The sequence below is a fragment of the Papaver somniferum genome, chromosome 2 (genome assembly GCF_003573695.1).
Source record: "Papaver somniferum cultivar HN1 chromosome 2, ASM357369v1, whole genome shotgun sequence".
NCBI lineage: Eukaryota > Viridiplantae > Streptophyta > Magnoliopsida > Ranunculales > Papaveraceae > Papaver > Papaver somniferum.
In genome coordinates, this window is record NC_039359.1 from 78,633,594 (window position 1) to 78,654,318 (window position 20,725).

Here is a 20,725-nt window from a genome sequence, read left to right on the forward strand (position 1 = left end):
AGCCCGTCCGGTGTCGTTTCCGTCGCAACTTCTCTCAAGACCTCATTGCTCAAACACAATAAAATTAATCCATGTGTTTTCTCCATTTTTTCATCCTTTTCCTCATCCTTCAATGTTGCTCCTAAACCCGTTTTCCCCTTCAAAGTTTTCACCAAACCTTGTTGTACTAAAACAGCCCTCATCTTTAGCCTCCATAGATTGAAACCATTCCTTCCATCAAATTTCTCAATCTCATACTTTGTTGCCATCCTAGATCGCTCCCACCCGGAGCTCTGATACCAATTTGTTGTAAAAAATGGCTCAATCAAGCACAATCAATCAAGAATTGAAAATGGAAATGAAATCAAAATAAAATCAAGCACACACAACACAATGATTTATAATGGTTCGATCAAGATGATTTATATCTACTTGCGAAGACAACAAAACGATTCCACTATGATTAAACAAGGTTACAAGATGTTTTCCCCAAATCCCCTCTCAAGAACCCTAGCCCCCTTTTGGTGCTTCCCTTTCTCTCTCTATTACATGAGTTTCTCTTACTAACAAAAGGAAATAGGTTTTCCTTTTATTCTCCTGATACCTAGTTTTGGTGCAACAAAAGTTTATAACCTGGGCTCTAAAGGAATAAGGCCCATACAAGACTAACACTTGTATTCAAGGCACAAAATACAACAAATGAAATGTTATCCGTCGTGTTATTGTTGGTCTAGTCTTTAACGACTCTATATTTATAGGTTTTGGTATTTATAACATGGTAGTCTCTTTTATTTTCTTGTCTTGTCTTTCATGGAGGTCATGCTTAACCCACTTAAGCTATAAAAATTTTCTTCTAACTTGCTTGTAGAAAATTAATATCTACCGTTGATGTGGTACATCAATAGTAAGGGGTGCCAAATTACTAAAATAATAATTTAAAACAGAAAAAGAAAAAAATATACCATTGATGTTGATAAAAATGATTATTCAGACCATGACCTTGAAATTTACAAAATTACTAATAAGGGGTACCGAATTACTTGGAATATACCAAATTTCTAATAAGACAAAACACCTTTGGAATTGGTACACTTCAAGTAAATTAGTACCCCTAATAACAACCATGTGAAATTTATTGATATCTGTGTTTGGAAACAAAAAAACCACATCATCAAATTTTGCAATATTATATTACATTATTTACCACCCAACTTAATTGGGAAAAAATTATTAATTAACATGGTCAAATGATCATGCACCTTTTGCATGGTTTACACAACCGGAGACTTTTGCCTAAAATGTGTTCCCATGCAAAAGAAAAAAGAATAAAAAAATATCAGAGTGGATTAATTAAGGATCGGATATTTACGGCATACCAATCAAATCCTATATATTAGTATAGATTAAGTTCTCTACGATCTAGTTATGCAACTTCATCTTCTTTGGGATGGCAGATGGCCGAGCTGGATTAATAACCGTCATTGGTTATCTTACTATTTCATGGACATCTACCACCAGATCCTCTTGGAAAGTTAGTACATGAAGATGGTGTACGAGGATTTGGAACTGCTCTCTGTAAGGACTGTGGATGAATTACAAGCTCAATCTTGTTTCTATTTTCAACCTCGTCAGTCTTCTGATTCACATTTTCATTATCCTCAAGGCTACCAGCAATGTTCATGGTCGTCATGGCACTCGATGGACATCTACCACTGTTACCTCTACCAGAGAGATTAGTGCACGGAGAAGGTGAACGAGGATTCGGAAATGTCCTACTTTGTAATGACTGCTGATAAATTGTAAATTCAAGCTGGTTATTCGAGTCGGTAACGCCTTCATTTTCATCCTAGATCGCTCCCACCCGGAGCTCTGATACCAATTTGTTGTAAAAAATGGCTCAATCAAGCGCAATCAATCAAGAATTGAAAATGGAAATGAAATCAAAGTAAAATCAAGCACACACAACACAATGATTTATAATGGTTCGATCAAGATGATCTATATCTACTTGCGAAGACAATGAAACGATTCCACTATGATTAAACAAGGTTACAAGGTGTTTTCCCCAAATCCCCTCTCAAGAACCCTAGCCCCCTTTTGGTGCTTCCCTTTCTCTCTCTATTACATGAGTTTCCCTTACTAACAAAAGGAAATAGGTTTTCCTTTTATTCTCCTGATACCTAATTTTGGTGCAACAAAAGTTTATCACCTGGGCTCTAAAGGAATAAGGCTCATACAAGACTAACACTTGTATTCAAGACACAAAATACAACATATGAAATGTTATCCGTCGCGTTATTGTTGGTCTAGTCTTTAACGACTCTATATTTATAGGTTTTGGTATTTATAACATGGTAGTCTCTCTTATTTTCTTGTCTTGTCTTTCATGGAGGTCATGCTTAACCCACTTAATCTATAAAAAATTCCTTCTAACTTGTTTGTAGAAAATTAATTAAACCCATTTTATTAAATATCTACCATTGATGTGGTACATCAATAGTAAGGGGTGCCAAATTATTAAAATAATAATTTAAAACAGAAAAAGAAAAAAATCTACCATTGATGTCGATAAAAATGATTATTCAGACTATGACCTTGAAATTTACAAAGTTACTAATAAGGGTACCGAATTATTTGGAATATACCAAATTTCTAATAAGACAAAACACCTTTGAATTGGTACACTTCAAGTAAATTAGTACCCGTAATAACAACCATGTGAAATTTATTGATATCTGTGTTTGGAAACAAAGAAACCACATCATCAAATTTTGTAATATTATATTACATTATTTACTACCCAACTTAATTGGGAAAAAATTATTAATTAACATGGTCAATTGATCATGCACCTTTTGCATGGTTCACACAACCGGAGACTTTTGCCTAAAATGTGTTCCCATGCAAAAGAAAAAAGAATAAAAAAATATCAGAGTGGACTAATTAAGGATCGGATATTTACGGCATACCAATCAAATCCTATATATTAGTATAGATTAAGCTCTCTACGATCTAGTTATGCAACTTCATCTTCTTTGGGATGGCAGATGGCCGAGCTGGATTAATAACCGTCATTGGTTATCTTACTATTTCATGGACATCTACCACCAGATCCTCTTGGAAAGTTAGTACATGAAGATGGTGTACGAGGATTTGGAACTGCTCTCTGTAAGGACTGTGGATGAATTACAAGCTCAATCTTGTTTCTATTTTCAACCTCGTCAGTCTTCTGATTCACATTTTCATTATCCTCAAGGCTACCAGCAATGTTCATGGTCGTCATGGCACTCGATGGACATCTACCACTGTTACCTCTACCAGAGAGATTAGTGCACGGAGAAGGTGAACGAGGATTCGGAAATGTCCTACTTTGTAATGACTCACTACAAAATAGAAGGCCTCTTGGAACGGCCAAAAAGCGTCCCAAGAAGCCCTAAAACCGTCCCAAAAAGCATTTGTGACGGCTTTGTGTCCGTCCCCTATTCTACCGTCACTAATACTTTTTTGTCATACTTTCTCTTAGGGACGGCCTAAAAATAGCCTTAAATTAATTATTCCGTGACCTATAGGGACGGTCAGATCATGAACGTCCTAAATAACAATTTCTAGGGACGGTTTTGGAAAATGGCGGTCCCTAGAAGCCACCTATTTTGTAGTTACTGCTGATAAATTGTAAATTCAAGCTGGTTATTCGAGTCGGTAACGCCTTCATTTTCTGTTTTCATCAATAACAAATCTCTGTCTTCTCGTAATATCCTTATCCCTTCAACATGTTGGGAACTGTTGATGAACAAGAAAATGGATAAGACAGTAAATACGATTACGTTGAGAACATCTCTTCTTTCTTTGATTAGACCCATGTTTGTGAATGACAATATCCTCTTGATGATTGTTTGTTGATACAAGAGAAAAATGAGATTTAAGTGGATATATCTTAGCTCTTTCTTCTATATTTTTTTCTTTTTTCTTGGAGATGGTTAATATGATAGGGAAATTATAGGTTTATGAATATATATTTTAGTTCTCTCTATATTTTTTGGTTAATTACGATGATGTTGGAATATAATGAGATATGTGGGAGTATTTATAGGATTTTGTCATTTGAGCTTTACAATGTTGACTTGGTCAAACATAAAGTTGTTGTTGAAGGATTGTGGGATGTGTTGAAATTGAATTAGTTTTAGGATTTCAAATTTGAATCAAATACACGGATCCTTGAACAGAATTTTCTTCTACCAACCAACAACAGAGTCTTACCGTTTCAACCAAATTTAAGAGAGATAGATTTTGAGTTCTTTGTTGCATGCAAAGATGTAACTCTCACAAGTGGTGGGTGCCCTGGGAATTGGGATCACTCGTTGTGGAGGAGAGATAAACTTAGACAAATAAATAAAAGATGACAAAAAGATAATTTGGGAGATTTTTCTTTTTTTTTTTTTTTTTTTAGCTCGAGCAGTTTCTCCCACTTGTCCTATATTTCCATATTTCACTAGGAATCCTTACACCGAACCTAATCCATTCATTTTTAGTCAGATATTCTTCATACCCCGTGAGTTAGCCGCTTTACTATGGTCATGCCTGTTGATGCTCCAGGACTGCAGAGATCGAAAGTGCAGCACAAGGTCCTTGCACAAGGAAGCAAAACATTATTCTCTATAACGGTTGACTTTGGTTAATTTTCAGCAGCGCGTTTAAGCAATTACCAACGATTTTCTTTTCATATACTAATAATTAACATTATATGCATGAAAATTGTGTTATAAATGCACTTTTAAAGTACTAAGTACTTTGAATAAGAACAAATTAAAATTTGTCAAGAAAAAGAAAAGTTCAACTCACAAGATTGACGGAAGTCAGACAAAAAAGAATTCAAAAATTAGGCGCAACTTAAGAGACACACCAGTTGAAGAAAGCAACTATATATGGAGTGCTTTATTTACTGCGGAGTATAAGAAATTCATGAAAGCTCAAAACTCATTCTCGAGTTTACAAAACCCTTCACATAAGTTATGAGCTTTGACGCTCCCTTTGGGATGTTGCGTCATTGCACGGATTTGCTAGCCTTATTTTTGGGCCTACAAAACATGGTTGAATGTTGTATCTGTATGTATAATGTATTCGTTGAACAAATGACAACATGTTATATGCATCCACTAGACAATATGCTGGATATGCATGTAATGAAAATGGTTGCAAGCATAAAATAATATACAAAATTAGCTTTTTGGCCATATAAGGTTCTATGTATGTCTCCAGAAAAATGAACGTATGCATTTGAAAAACTGAGCGGCATGAAGATTAAAAATGGTTTGATAGTTATTCTCAGTTGGTTTTGTGGGTCGGAAGAAAATATCATTGTATTTGGTATGAATTAAGAGGAAAAACAGGAAGAAAACAACTGCCACTCTCAACTCATGTGCCTTAGTAAACATCAACTGTTACACCTAGATGAGTCTTAGAGAATGTGAAATATATCTTTTTCGAAATTTAGGTATTATAGTCACAAGTGATCTTTGAATGTCACATTAACCTAATCCAGGTATTATTTGCCACAAGTGATATCTTTTGGCTGTTAAATAAACCTAATCATATGACAACGACCTTGCAAAGAAAAGTTGGATGTAAAAATGAATATACCGTAATAAACTATGTTTCTATAGATTTTGATTTTGATGTTTTCCATAAGCTATGAGGCCATATACTATTTGGTGTGTTATATATGTCAACAGATATACTCGTTCCATAAGCTATGAGGCCATATGCGCCTTAAAAACCACATGACCACTTTTCTGACCTAAGATCTATGTTACGCCGTGCTCATGTTCACAACAGCCATATTATATTGTGTATATCATTGCAAATACGGTCCATAAATAGCCACTATATTTGGACGTTAAACAATCAAACAGTCATCAAATTCTCTTCAGCATCAATACTTCATCCGCTTTAAAGATACTTCAAGTTTTTGCTCTCAGTATCCAGAAACAACACACACAGCTAGATTGTCAGCATGGGTTCATTGGGTTCATTGGTTTCATGTGATCAAGAAGAAGTTCTGATCCAAAATGTTTGTGAGATCTATGACAACCTATCAACCTTACAAAGCCTCAAACCTTCAAAAGATGTCGACACTCTTTTCACTCGACTTGTCCTAACTTGTATGCCACCATCTCCAATTGATGTGACCAAATTACCAGGAAAAGTTCAAGGAATCCGTTCCAAACTCATTCGTCTCTGTGGAGAAGCTGAAGGTCTCTTAGAATCACACTTCTCATCTTTATTAGGTTCTTATGATATCCCACTTGATCATATTAACATCTTTCCATACTACACCAATTACATCAAACTTGGCCGTCTTGAATATACTATAATGAGCAATTATATCACAAATGCAAACCCAAGTGACATCGCTTTCATCGGATCCGGACCCCTCCCTCTCACGTCGATAGTATTGGCTTCAAACCACCTGAAAACCACTACGTTTCACAATTATGATATCGACCGATCAGCCAATGCTCTGGCTTCTAACTTGGTAGCTGCAGATCCTGACTTGTCCGAGCGTATGTTATTTCATGATACTGATATCATGGATGTTACTACTGGTTTAAGCGACTATGAAGTCGTTTTCTTAGCTGCTTTGGTTGGTTTGAACAAAGAAGATAAGCGCAAAGTGATTGATCATCTAGCTAAGTATATGGAACCAGGGTCCTTATTAATGTTGAGGAGTGCTCATGGTGCTCGTGGTTTTCTATACCCAATTGTTGAGCCTAGTGATTTACCAGGTTTCGAGGTTCTTGCTGTTTTTCATCCGATGGACGACGTCATAAACTCGGTGATTGTTGCACGTAAAAGTAAGAGTAAGTACCAGTACTAGTCTTCAACATGTGAAAGTGAGAAATGTCCACTTCAATAAAATTCCTATTATGGATGTTGTGAGCGTGTGAGGTGTATGTCCCATTTTAGTTCAATAAAATTATGTTTGATATGTCTTCGGATGCATGGTTTCTAGTGCCACTTTCTTTGGTTAATAAACATGTTTATCTGCTTCTACTTCTAGTCTAGTCCACTCCAGTCAGTGTCATTCAAGCTCCACATAAATATAGTATAGTTCAAACCCAGCAAAGGGGTATTGCACCTACTGTTTCAACTTATGTTGAGATATACCAATTAACTTCTATCTGCCAATTGGCTATCCAACGGATTACTTAAATCAAAAGTCAAAAAATGAATTAGCATACCGAGAATATGGCATATTAGTATTCCACCAATCCAGCCATTTCATTTAGCTCCTGATCAGGAGCAGGAAAAAAAAAGAATCATTATCAGAGCCAGGTTTCGATCCTGGGACCTGTGGGTTATGGGCCCACCACGCTTCCGCTGCGCCACTCTGATTTGTTGTTTAAGAATTGAAGATAGATATGAAGAATTGTTTATCTCAAGCAAAAAGTAAAAACTAAAACATCTGCAGTGGGTACCTTCAGATCAGTGCCATCAATATGTGGTAAAGGACGAGTTTCACCTAAGCTTGTAACGCCAGCTAAAGGGAAATCACTGATGCCAGCAATATGCACCTGCACCTGAAGTAACACAGCTAATTAGTCCATATATTGACGGAACAAAATGCAAGTACAACTTGTGCCAAAAGAAGTAAAGAAAGTGCAAAAAACCAAGGGGAATGGACTAGAACAGTAGTACAACTTTCACAAGGATAATTTTTTACTAATAATCACTATGACCTTTTTTTTGTTCCCATTCTTCCGCTAATGAGCCCTGTCCAGAAGTCCATAAAATTCAACAAATAGGCCGCTCTTTATCTTTATTACCTAAAATGTGCACTGAATATCGTATTTTCAGTACCCTTCTCAATTAAACAAATCTGCACAAGTCAGGAAAATATGAAGGAAAATAAAGACTGCAAAAGTATGAGCAAATTGTGATTTAGGAGCATGTTATAGCAGATTCATTCGGATATGCTCTCATTAATAAGATAGCTGTGTCAGAACGACACTTTGTTATCAATTTTTTTTTTTAAGCATGATATAATAGAAGAAGATGAATGAAAGCGAAACATAAGACACACTGCTGTTTTCTTCATGATAACATAGATGGTGACACATTATTTTATCTAAAATAACTCATGTATAGTGATGGGAATAAAAATCAAGTTCGTTATCAGTGAATGTACCCAAAACAAGTACCTTAGTTCCTTTCTTGATATCACAACCCCGGAGGTAACCATACAAAATCATGTCTCTATTGCAGTTTTTATCCATGTACAATCTGTCTGTAGGAGTGATATCTTCTAAACAATCTATCAGCACAAAAGGATGTGCAGATCGCCATGACAAAGGATGGAACTCTATAACCAATATGAAGCTTGCCGGTACGCGAATACCTTGCCCCAGATACCTGCAGATCACAAGATGGATAAGAAATCATGCTGTACACTCCTTGAATTTACTTTCATATTCCTTTTACCCTCTTCGCGAGTCCGTTGGAATCAAAAGTAGGATAATGTTATGAACAAAATGCTAGGGTGTTGGAATAAGAACTTTATGAAGCTAGTTAGATATGTCCATCCAAATATACTTACATCTCGTCAACTGGAGCAGATAGGCAGAAATCTGTGCTCCTTCGTATATTTCATTCCTGAATCTTTTTTGAAGTGTGCTGTTCGTATTTCTTCATTATCTTCACCTATATCTTCAAAGCAGTCAAGATGTGTAAACACCCAAACTAACCATGGGTATGCCATGAACTTTTTAAAGTTTGACAAACTCAGTGTTTCCTGAAATCAGCAAAAACATATTGCAGTAAGGCAAACATATTGGTTATAGTAAGGCAAACTTATTGGTTATAGCTTGTTTAAAAGTTGAACATACTTGGAACACCCATGCTGAATTTCCTAAACTTGTGTATCACAAAAGTAAAGTGTAAGTGTGTAACATACCATTTCGCACGCATAACAAACATCGATGACGAATATCACTGAGTCAGCATACTTTGCAGCATCGATCATGCCATTGATATTAGTAGGACACTCTGCAAACTCTATCCGTCTTTGTTCACCTAACAAAAACACTCAACCAAAAGCACAATGAGATTGTGAAACTAATGTCTACTAGTTAAAATAAGTCAAAACAATGAAGATAACATACCTGCTATGACCGAAATGGGGCCCTGCAGTACCATTAAGATTATGGTTGGTATAATGCCTTACTAGACGCTAAATCAACATGGAATTCCCAACCTGCACATCAGTTTTAGGCTTTAAATTTCAAATCCAAATTTCCAGTAAAGAAGTAAAAACTACTCACAGTTACTAAGTAAATCACCTTGGGAGGTCCATGAACTACGATAAAATAAGGAGCAGGTTGAGTAATTGGCTCTTTTTTATCAGTAGATTGTTGGAAAAACGATTAATAAAAAAATAATTTTTTAAAGTTTTAATAAAAAATTATAATTTATTGTTTTATTTTGTGAATGAAACTTTTTAGTCCCACATCGTGGAGTTTCCAATTTTTAATAGTTTTAAGAAACTATATAAACCTTTTAGTCCCACATCGGGGAGTTTTTCTTCTTAAGTTGTATTTGTCAATTATATAAAGAAATTCACTACTTTTGTAAAATCTATGGGAAAGGGGTTGCTCTATATTTTAGAGGGACTCTTAAGGGAAAATATTTTATAGCGGTTTTTAAGCATACGCGATTTTCCTTAACGGTTTTTTCGGAGTTGCCAAGCTCAAGTTGAGCATCTACTACATATGCTAGTAGTAGGTGTATTAGGGTGTTTTATCCTGGAGATATCCGTCCTGTGAGGGCTATAGCATCACTCTTGAGTGTAGCCGGGCGCTAATGTCTTAAGGACAGCGTGTTGAACACGTGACTCACTCTATTTTCCAAAGTTTTGCCTTGTTGCTGTTGCGGAGATACGGGGAGCTTGTTCGTTTCGTCAAAGCAATCACTTCCATTATAAAGGAGCTAAGTATCAATAACTTTTGCTTATTTGATTTTTCTTTGTTTTTGATTATTGCACCCAACAATCTTAAGACATTATCATTTGTAATAATCGAAAACGATTGATTGGTTTGTGAATCATGGATGTTAATTGTGGAGTGAAAAAACAAAAACGAATTTCTGGTCAGCTGTAGAGTTTCAATTTTATCTTTTAATCTAGAAGGAATTTCGATGAACCCTTTTGACACAACGTAGTAGACATCCTGATAGTTACCCGCGTAAAATTTCAGAATTTTTGGAGTTGTAAAAGTATTTTTGATATTTTACAAAACAGAAAAACGTTTCTGAAAAATTCTGACGAGCAGAAAATTGTTGTTAACTAAATTAATTTTTGTGGGGTAACCATGAGTTTTTTGAAACGCTGATTCAAACGAAGTTTGTATATATAGATGTTATCTTCAAAACTCATATTTTACTTTCTGATTTGGAATTGTGATTTGTGAATAAAGGTGTCATCTCCGAGGGACATGGCTAATAGCCGCATGTGGTTGGAAACAAATCTTCCAAAGATGGCAAAGGTGAGAACATCGAACGCAACTCTAAGCATGGTCTTCATGATAAAGGTATATTTCGTAAACCTGAATCCGGAATTACTTTAGTTAAGGGTGAGTGTTATGTTTGTAAAATTCCTGGCCACGCGGCAGTAAATTGTAGACAACATAAAAACCTTAATAAGTAGAAAGTTAATGCTAATTTAGTTGAAACAAACTAGAACGAGTTTGGTGGCATGATGTCGGAAGTTATTTTAATAACCAATGTGAGAGACCAGTAGGTGGACTCTGGAGCCACCAAGAATGTTTGTTGAAACAGAGACCTGTTCACCTCCTATCATAGGATAGGGGATGTCGAGAAACTCTTATTGAGTAACTCATATGCAATAGAGGTTGCATAAAAGGAAAAGGTCGAGCAGAAGCTCATATCTGTAATATTCTCACATTGAATGAAGTTTTCATGTTCCGAGCATATGCGAAAATCTTGTATCTTGTTCTGTTGTAGATGGAAAAATATTTAAGATCTTAATTGAATCTGGAAAACTTGTTGTAACTAGGCAGTGATTTTTTAAGCAAGAGTTATAGGACTTTGGGTCTATATAAGCTTAACGGAAAAACTGATGATGTGAACGTAGTTGATTCTTGTGATATCTTTGTGTGATTGATTGTTTTACGTGGTAGACTTGGAACCGTAAACTTATAAGTCAATGCTTAACTGGCTAGCATAGGCTTCGTACCCAAATTTAGTTTGGATTTTGAACACAAAAGTGAAATCTGTGAAGAATCAAAATATGCTATAAAATCTTTTAGCACAAATGTTCAGAGTAATTCTAAGCCTTTAGAATTAATTCAGTTAGGCCTAGTTGACATGAGTTCAACCCAAAACCACTGTGGTAAAAGATGGTTATAACTTCCGTAGATGATTGTACGAGGTACTATCTTGTATACTTGCTTAGGATAAGGATGACGCCTTAGAAGCCTGTTGAAGTTATTAGAAGCCTTGAACAACCGTATCCTTAAGGAGATGATAATTTCCATGTTGATTAGTTCAGGATTACCTGCGGCCTTGTGGGGGGAGGCAGTCCTCTTAACTAGTATATCCTGAATAAAGTACCCTTTTAAGAATCAGATGAAACTCCATATGGTTTATGGAACGGTAGATGACCTTCTTATGAATGTGTCAAAGTGTGGGGGCGTTTGACTAAGATTGTAATTCCTCTTCCTAAAAGAACTAGATTGAAACCAAAAATGTTGATTGTGTTTTCGTATAGGGTATATTGAGTATACTTCTACAAATAGATTTTTGGTTGTGTGTTCTGATTTTTTCTGACATTGGTGTGAATATTATTACGGAATCTAGGGATGCTGAGTTCTTTGAACATGTTTATTCTAAACCTGTACCTCATTAGAGATGTGTTGTTGATCCCCTAGATTTATCTTCAAATAGTCAGAACTTATTTTAAAGGAAGATGAAGTTGATGTTGAGCCTAAGAGAAGTAAAATAATTAGACTTGAGACTTCTTATGAAACCGACTTCATAACATGCCTAGCTTAGTCTGAGCCACAGACTTGTAAAGAAGCCTTAATATCTACTGAAACCCCATTCTGGTAAGAAGCTTCATTTAGTGAAATGGACTCAGTCCGTTGGAACCAGACTTGGGAGCTTGCTAGTTTACCTCCAGGTTGTAAGACCATGGGATGTAAATGAGTCTTTAAGAGGAAACGATAGGTAGATGAAACTGTGGAAAAATATTAAGCTAAGTTGGTAGCTAAAGGCTATAAACTAAAAGAAGGTGTAGATTTCCTTGATTCTAATTCAATTGTGACGGAAATTACTTCCGTTGAGATACTAATTGTTATTGCTGCCATAAAGAACGTAGAGATACATCAGATGGATGTTAAGACAGCTTTTTCTAAAACCGTGAATTAGGTAAAGAAATTTACATAGATCAACCTGAAGACTTTGTAGTGAAAGGTTGTGAATACAAAGTTTGTAATTTGAAAAATCTTTGTATGGTTTTCAAATAAGCACGTAAACAGTGACATGGAAAATTTAATCATGTGATAATGGATAGTGGATTTAAATTAATGAATCTGACAAGTATGTCTACAAGTAACTTGTTAAGGATGTCTGTGTAATTGTATGCTTGTATGTTGATGATATGCTTGATACAAACATAGATGTGATCAATTCCACTAAAAACATGCACTGAATGAGAACATTGACTTGAAAGACTTGGGCCCTTTTGATGTAATCTTAGGGATGAGGATTAGAAGATAATCAAACATTTATAAGTCTTAGTCGTTCTCATTATGTTGAGTTGTGCTTAAGAGATACAATCAGTCTGATTGTAAACCTGCTTGTACTTCGTACGATTATTCTTGTAGTCTCAAGAAAAATAAGGGTAGTGGAGTATCTTAACTTGAATACTCAAAAGTTATAGGATGTCTGATGAATTTAATGAACTGTAAGAGTCCAGACATTGCCTATATTGTGAGTAAGTTAAGTGGATATAATTGTAGTCCAGAGCAAGAGAATTCAGATGCACTGAGTAGAGTATTATGGTACCTAAAATACTCTTTTGATTTATGAAAGGTATCTTGTTGTCCTTGGGACTTTATGATGCAAACTGGATAGTTGACTCAGAGGAGTCTAAGTCTACGAGTGGATATGGTTTCACTCTAACATGTGGGTTTGTTGTTGGAAGATTTCCAAACAAACATATCGCTCAATTCATTATGGAATCTGAGAGTATTGCGTTAGATAAAGCATGAGAGGGGGCCGAGTGCCTAAGATGTTTTTAGAAGACATTCCTCTTTGGCATAGGCCTGTGCCAGCTATATCTATACATTGTGTTAGCCAAGCTATAATAGTTAAAGCTAAGAAATAACTAATCTCAATCGGCGTTATTTCCATTGATTGGATAAAGTCCAAGGAGAATATCGCGCAATCTTTGACGAAAGGTTTGTACAAAGAGATAGTTAAAAATGCATCGAGGGGGTTGGGGCTTAAGCTCATATATTAAACTTCCATGAAGGATACTCAACCTTGCTGACTGGAGATCCCATGATCAAGGTTTCGAATGAGACAACTAATTTGTGGTGGGTAAAGGTAAACACTATCAGAGATTTTCATTCTCTGTCCCTTCCCTATGGTGTAGACGTGATAGTGTGACTGCATGTGGAGGATGACTTTTTAATAAGTCTTAATGAGTTCTATAGTTTCAATTTAAGATTGAAGTGGGGTGTAGCAGTAACACTCTTTATGGAAACTCACCTATCTGAATGAGGAAGTGGGTCGCTTCCTGTGAGAATATGAGCTGATTCTCTAGAGCATTCTGAGAAACAGGATACGTCCAGGGCCAAACACAAAACGGCACAGCGAGCTTGGCAGCAATCTTGGAGATATCACCCGTGGTTGTTATCACGAATTACATCAAATGCTAGCAGTTCAAGACATAGTTCACTGTCTCTAGCAAGTAATTCTGGTAATATCTCACTAAGCAAAGGTTCAAGACCTCATGGACACCTCTGCCTAAAATGGTATTTCCTGCGTTTTTTATGTGATTTTCATTTTGATGGTTTTGGTATTACTGAAACTTAGGACCTAAAGGTCACTAAGGTTCACTAGTTCATGCTTTTTCACTTGGTGAAAGATACCTATAGTCTCACCATGTGAGAATTAAAGATGAAAGCTCTCAATACTATTATGATTTATGCAATCCATAGTATGACCCTGGGGTCAACACACTTTTGTGTGAGGGAGAGGACGTAGAAATGACTATTGATTTCAACACTTGCACGATCAGTCTGTTTGGAACGCGAGGTTGGGATGTTTATTTACCAAGATCTATCTGTGTTTTCATGTTTTATTGAGTTTCATTCATGTGGGGGATTGTTGGAAAAACGATTAATAAAAAATAATTTTTTAAAGTTTTAATAAAAAATTATAATTTATTGTTTTATTTTGTGAATGAAACTTTTTAGTCCCACATCGTGGAGTTTCCAATTTTTAGTAGTTTTAAGAAACTATATAAACCTTTTAGTCCCACATCGGGGAGTTTTTCTTCTTAAGTTGTATTTGTCAATTATATAAAGAAATTCACTACTTTTGTAAAATCTATGGGAAAGGGGTTGCTCTATATTTTAGAGGGACCCCTAAGGGAAAATATTTTATAGCGGTTTTTAAGCATTCGCGATTTTCCTTTACGGTTTTTTCAGAGTTGCCAAGCTCAAGTTGAGCATCTACTACATATGCTAGTAGTAGGTGTATTAGGGTGTTTTATCCTGGAGATATCCGTCCTGTGAGGGCTATAGCATCACTCCTGAGTGTAGCCGGGCGCTAATGTCTTAAGGACAGCGTGTTGAACACGTGACTCACTCTATTTTCCAAAATTTTGCCTTGTTGCTGTTGCGGAGATACGGGGAGCTTGTTCGTTTCGTCAAAGCAATCACTTCCATTATAAAGGAGCTAAGTATCAATAACTTTTGCTTATTTGATTTTTCTTTGTTTTTAATTATTGCACCCAACATAGATTCCTACAACAATAGTAATTCATCAATAATACAGTGTGTAGATTGAATAATAAATTCAGTTTTTTCAATAAAACCCTAAGAAAAAAGAAAAACATCTAAATTGAAGAAACAAAGAGAGGGGAGCGTACATTTGGGATATTCTTCTTGTTGTTGGCCTGCCATTTCCTCTTCATGTTGCTTTTATTTATCTTCGCCATTGAAATCCTAAAAATCCACTAAATCGGAATTTCCTATTTCTTATTGAGTACCAGAAAACGAATAACTAAACATTACGAGCGAAAAGCTAGACCAGGTAAAGAAAGACCTATGCTTTGACACTTCGATAATCCTTGAACAAAGTGATTAACAGAAAGAAATAGCATGCTTTAAATAAACCAGCTTTATAAGCATAATAGTACTTACAAGCTACAACTAACCCCACCTCTGCTGTCACAGTAGTAATTTGATGAGCTGAATCAGCTCTATCATTATTCCATATGCACGTTGAGAATAATAGACAATATATTTCTGTTACCTTATTTATCTGGGAGAATATACGATATGCAATAAAGTTTCCCAGATTTTTCCTGTAACTCTATTTATATGATTTTATGGAATAAGAATAAACAACGGATTGATTAACATCTGATATGGTATCAAGAGGCCAAAAACGGTCCTCCTTCTTCTTCCTCTAAAAACACCAACAACACCAATAATCATCAATGGCAAACAATCGATCCTTACCGAGTAATAAAAACACCTTACATCCGGCTTTCGCCGTTTCCAACATCAAAGTTTTGATCCCTGTTACACTAGATATCAAACAAGACGAATACTCTTCATGGGTTCTCCTATTTCAACTTCATCTTCAAGCGCACAACCTCCTTTTTCTTATAGATAGTTCTTCCCCCACACCAGATCTTGACGATGCCACCATCCTACAGCTTGACGCCCTATGCCGTCAATGGATGTTCTCCACCATGACCAAAGATCTGATGCTGACTGTTCTCAAAACTGGAAAAACTGCGAAGGATTTATGGGATCATCTCAAACGTCTCTTCCAAGACAACAAACGAAACCGCGCTGCCAGCCTTGAAAGTAAGTTTGTCAATCTAAGATTTATTGACTGTAACAACGTTGATGATTATTGTGATAAGCTACAGGCACTCTCCAGTCGATTGAGTGACCTCGAGTTTCCAATGGATGAAAAACGACTAGTTATCCAGCTTGTCAATGGACTTCCGGAGGAATATAATACTGTTGCCTCCTTCATTCAACAATCGATGCCATCGTTTGACACTGCTCGATCTCAACTACGCACTGAAGATATTCGCCGTGAACATCAATCTACATAAAATACTCATGCTGCCCTTGCTGCCGGAACACCGCACACCTCCCATCACCTTCCTGTTGTTGCACAGCGTCATCAACAAAGTCTGGATCGCACAGCGCCGTTGCTTCCAAATCCAACAGGCCCAGTGCTTTCTCAACCGCAACTCCCTACTGAATCGAACAGAAGCCCACTACTGCCCAACCCAGCAAGCCCATTTCCTCCTTACCCACACTGGGCTTATCCGGCTACTCCCTGGAACGTTGCTGCACCTGGCCCATATCCGGCTACTCCCTACTGGGCTTCTCCCTGGAATGCTGCTTCACCTGCCAGCCGCGGACGAGGTCGCCAGAACCGTGGTAGAGGACGCGGTCGTGGTCGCCATCCTACTGCCGGTCGATCACCGCAAGCCTACATTGCTCCGACCACAGACTACCTACAACCGTCAGATATCGCCGAAGCCTACAGCTCTATGAGCATTCGGACACCTGATGATGATTTCTATATGGACACCGGAGAAACCTCTCACATCACCTCGGATCCAGGTACATTACAAAAAGTTTTTAATTCTAGTAATGTTCGTTCTATCTTGGTGGGAAATGGCAATAGCATTCCGGTAACTGCTAGTGGCTCTAAGTACATAAATCTTCCAACTCACACCCTTCACCTCAACGACACCCTTGTCGTCCCTTCCATCATCAAAAACTTAATCTCTGTTCGAAAATTTACCACTGATAATCATGTGTCTGTTGAATTTGATCCTTATGGTTTTTCTGTGAAGGACTTGAGTTCGAGGAAGACTATTCTCCGATGTGATAGTTCTGGGGAGCTCTATCCCATCACCACCTCCGCCGTGCAATCCTCTTTTTCGCCACCACCTCACCAATATTCTCTTGTCGTATGCTCACCTACCGTTTGGCATAGTCGCCTCGGCCACCCTGGCAAAGCTGTCCTCGATACTTTACGCACAAAATCTTTTATTCAATGTAATAAGGATAATTCTCCAAATCTTTGTCACTCTTGTCAAATTAGCAAACATGTTCGTCTTCCCTTTTATGACTCTCAGTCTACTAGTATTGCTCCTTTTGATATTATTCATAGTGATTTATGGACGTCTCCGTTGAATATAGATACGGGATTTCGTTATTATCTTCTATTTCTGGATGATTTCACCAATTATTTATGGGTTTTTCCACTAAAATTAAAATCCCAAGTCTTCACCAAATTTTTGGAATTCCAATCTTTTGTTCAAACTCAATTCGAACGCCAAATTAAATCATTCCAATGCGACATGGGTCGCGAATTTGACAATTCCACTTTTCACAACTTTTCTAGTAAAAATGGCATGGTTTTTCGCTTCTCGTGTCCTCACACATCATCTCAAAATGGTAAGGCTGAACGCATGATTCGCCGAATCAATGATATCACTCGTACTCTAATGTCTCATGCCTCCGTTCCTCCCAAATATTGGGTTTATTCTCTCCTTATGGCTGTCTACCTCCACAACATTCTTCCTACTAGACTCATCAATTTCCAATCCCCAATGTCCATCTTATATAGACGCCAACCCACAAATACTCATCTTCGCATTTTTGGTTGTATTTGCTACCCTAATCTCTCCTCCACCACACCACACAAACTTGCTCCTCGCTCCACTAAGTGTGTTTTTCTTGGTTTTCCACCCAATCATCGTGGTTATCGTTGTCTTGACATTTCCACAAACAAAATCATTATTTCGAGACATGTCACGTTTGATGAGAACGTATTTCCCTTCTCTATTTCCTCTTGTCCAAGCTCTTCCCATACTCACGACCCACAAACCCATCCTCTCTATTCATTCCTAGATTCCTCCACCTATCCATCACCTGTGCCTTCAAATTCTGTTGAGCCTGTACCCACGCCCAATTCCGCTCCACCTCCTGAACAAGGCCCATCTCCTTCGACCTTGTACACTCCTCCACACCGCAGGCTAGCTTATCCCTCTCAGCCCATTTCCACCCAGCCCACTTCCACTTCTACTCAGCCCACTTCTACTCAGCCAATTTCCACTCAACCCACTTCTCCTCTGCCCACTTCTATACAGCCCATCTCCCTCGACAGCCCAACAACCTCACAAACTCAGCCCATCTCTGTGCCTGCCTCTTCCAGCCCACTTCACCAAGCCACACCTTCCTGCCCACAGCTTCGAGCGGCATCCCGTCCAACCACCAGGGCCTCCCGGGGCATCTTCCGTCCCATCCAAAAACTCAATCTTCATGTCCAATCCACAATTCCCATTTCCCCTCTTCCCCGTTCTCATCTTTATGCACTTAGGGACCCAAACTGGAATGCTGCCATGAAGAACGAATATAATGCTATGATTATGACCAACACTTGGGAGCTGGTTCCTCGCCCTAGTAACGTCATATCATTCGGTCAATGTGGCTTTTCCGTCACAAGTTTCACGCTGACGGAACTTTGCAACGTTACAAGGCTCGACTAGTGGCCAATGGAAAATCTCAACAGGTTGGAGTTGATTGTTTTGAGACGTTTAGTCCGGTTGTTAAACCAGCGACTATACGCACTGTACTCAGTATCGCAACATCTCGTTCTTGGGGCATTCGTCAACTAGACGTCAAAAATGCCTTTCTTCACGGTGATCTGGCTGAAACAGTATTATGCATCAACCACCAGGTTTTGTTGATTCCGCTCATCCTGATTATGTTTGTCGCCTCCGTAGGTCTCTTTATGGCCTTAAACAAGCCCCTCGAGCATGGTTTCAAAGGTTTGCACAATTTATTACTGGTTGCGGTTTTCGTGGAAGTGTTTGTGATCCGTCACTTTTTGTCTATCACTCTGGTTCGGACACTGCATACTTATTATTATATGTGGATTGATATTGTCTTAACCGCTTCTAATGATGCACTTTTAGAGCGTTTCATTGGGTTGATGAAATGTGAATTTGCTATGACTGACCTTGGCGCGTTACATCAATTTCTGGGTATTACTGTGACTCGCTCAGATTCAGGATTATTTCTATCACAGTCCTCATATGCACAAGATATTATTGCTCGTGCATCAATGACGAACTGCAACCCAGTCACTACTCCTGTTGATACACAACCGAAGCTCAGTACTACATCTGGCCCTCCACTCGAGGATCCGACTTTATACAGAAGTTTGGCCGGGGCTCTTCAAACCTGACGTTCACCCGCCCTGATATTTCATATGCCGTGCAGCAGGTTTGTTTATTTATGCATGATCCCAGGGAGATACACATGCAAGCTATTAAGCGTATTCTCAGGTATCTTCAAGGCACTCTTGATCACGGCTTATTTCTCTCCGCTTCCCCTATCACGGGCTTGACTGCATACTCTGATGCTGACTGGGCGGGTTGCCCGGACTCTCGTCGGTCGACATCTGGCTACTGCATCTTTCTTGGAGACAACCTGATTTCTTGGTCGTCCAAACGACAAGCTACTGTATCTCGTTCCAGTGCGGAAGCCGAATACCGAGGAGTTGCCAATGCCGTTGCTGAAACTACTTGGTTACGCAACTTACTTCTCGAGCTTCACATCCCTCTACGTCGTGCCACAATTGTCTACTGTGATAACATTAGTGCTATTTACATGTCAGGGGATCCTGTCCAGCACCAACGCACTAAACATGTGGAGATTGATATTCATTTTGTACGAGAGCGTGTACGTATCGGTGAGATTCATGTTTTGCACGTTCCTTCTGACAGTCAATATGCAGACATCTTCACCAAGGGCCTTCCTCGAGTATTGTTTGTTCGTTTTCGTTCTAGTCTTAACGTGTGCTCCTCTCCCGTTATGACTAAGGGGGTGTAATAGACAATATATTTCTGTTACCTTATTTATCTGGGAGAATATACGATATGCAATAAAGTCTCCCAGATTTTTCCTGTAACTCTATTTATATGATTTTATGGAATAAGAATAACCAACGGATTGATTAACATCCGATAGAGAACTCAGCACGCTTCCCTTATAAAAAGTTAATTTAGATCTTGGATCTGACATCCAAGCAAGATTTTCTGATAAACACATTGCTCCCCTAAGCCAGTATGTCAGACTCAATAGTCACTGTAGTAAGTTTATTGGTATAGACATGTAGTTCCTCCACACCACTGCGAAGGAAACTCTCAGAAGCGACCAGATAAGTATAGACATGTAGTTCTGTTAGCAATTAGAGTTCACCAGTCTCCTGAGAAGCGACCCGGCAGGACTAATATGGGACCAATTTAGATGAAGTAGCTATCTGCTGACAGAAGGCTAGTAGGGGGAACTTAAATTGTCATTTTAACACCGTCAAAGCTGGTTATTAACATAGAGAGGTTAATTAGTATTAGAAGTGCACTCAGTATATCCCAGATCATGCATGTCGAGATATA

The 20,725-nt window shown here is 37.9% G+C and overlaps 2 protein-coding genes and 1 non-coding gene across 3 annotated transcripts; 2 read left to right on the plus strand and 1 right to left on the minus strand.

Annotated features, from left to right (window-relative positions):
- The first annotated feature begins 5,867 nt into the window (after positions 1-5,867).
- LOC113348128 (nicotianamine synthase-like) lies at positions 5,868-6,964 on the plus strand. The gene has a single exon (XM_026591835.1). It carries the CDS (start codon positions 5,990-5,992, stop codon positions 6,851-6,853), a length of 864 nt encoding a protein of 287 aa, XP_026447620.1. The 5' UTR covers positions 5,868-5,989; the 3' UTR covers positions 6,854-6,964.
- A 335-nt stretch (positions 6,965-7,299) lies between these two features.
- TRNAM-CAU lies at positions 7,300-7,371 on the minus strand. Its single transcript has one exon. It is a non-coding gene; the product is annotated as a tRNA-Met (tRNA).
- An 8,353-nt stretch (positions 7,372-15,724) lies between these two features.
- LOC113351446 lies at positions 15,725-17,148 on the plus strand. Its single transcript, XM_026595429.1, has 3 exons — positions 15,725-16,337; positions 16,452-16,877; positions 17,114-17,148. The coding sequence occupies exons 1-3, from the start codon at positions 15,725-15,727 to the stop codon at positions 17,146-17,148; spliced, it is 1,074 nt and encodes a 357-aa protein (XP_026451214.1).
- Positions 17,149-20,725: the final 3,577 nt, after the last annotated feature.

Excerpts from the sequence above, each read along its gene's own strand:
- LOC113351446 (XM_026595429.1), top strand. The coding sequence starts at position 15,725 with ATGGCAAACAATCGATCCTTACCGAGTAATAAAAACACCTTACATCCG. Across the intron at positions 16,338-16,451 it reads ACGCACTGAAGATATTCGCC|CGCCGTTGCTTCCAAATCCA; the intron begins GTGAACATCAAT and ends TGGATCGCACAG. Across the intron at positions 16,878-17,113 it reads TCACATCACCTCGGATCCAG|GACTTGAGTTCGAGGAAGAC; the intron begins GTACATTACAAA and ends TTTTCTGTGAAG.
- LOC113348128 (XM_026591835.1), top strand. The coding sequence starts at position 5,990 with ATGGGTTCATTGGGTTCATTGGTTTCATGTGATCAAGAAGAAGTTCTG.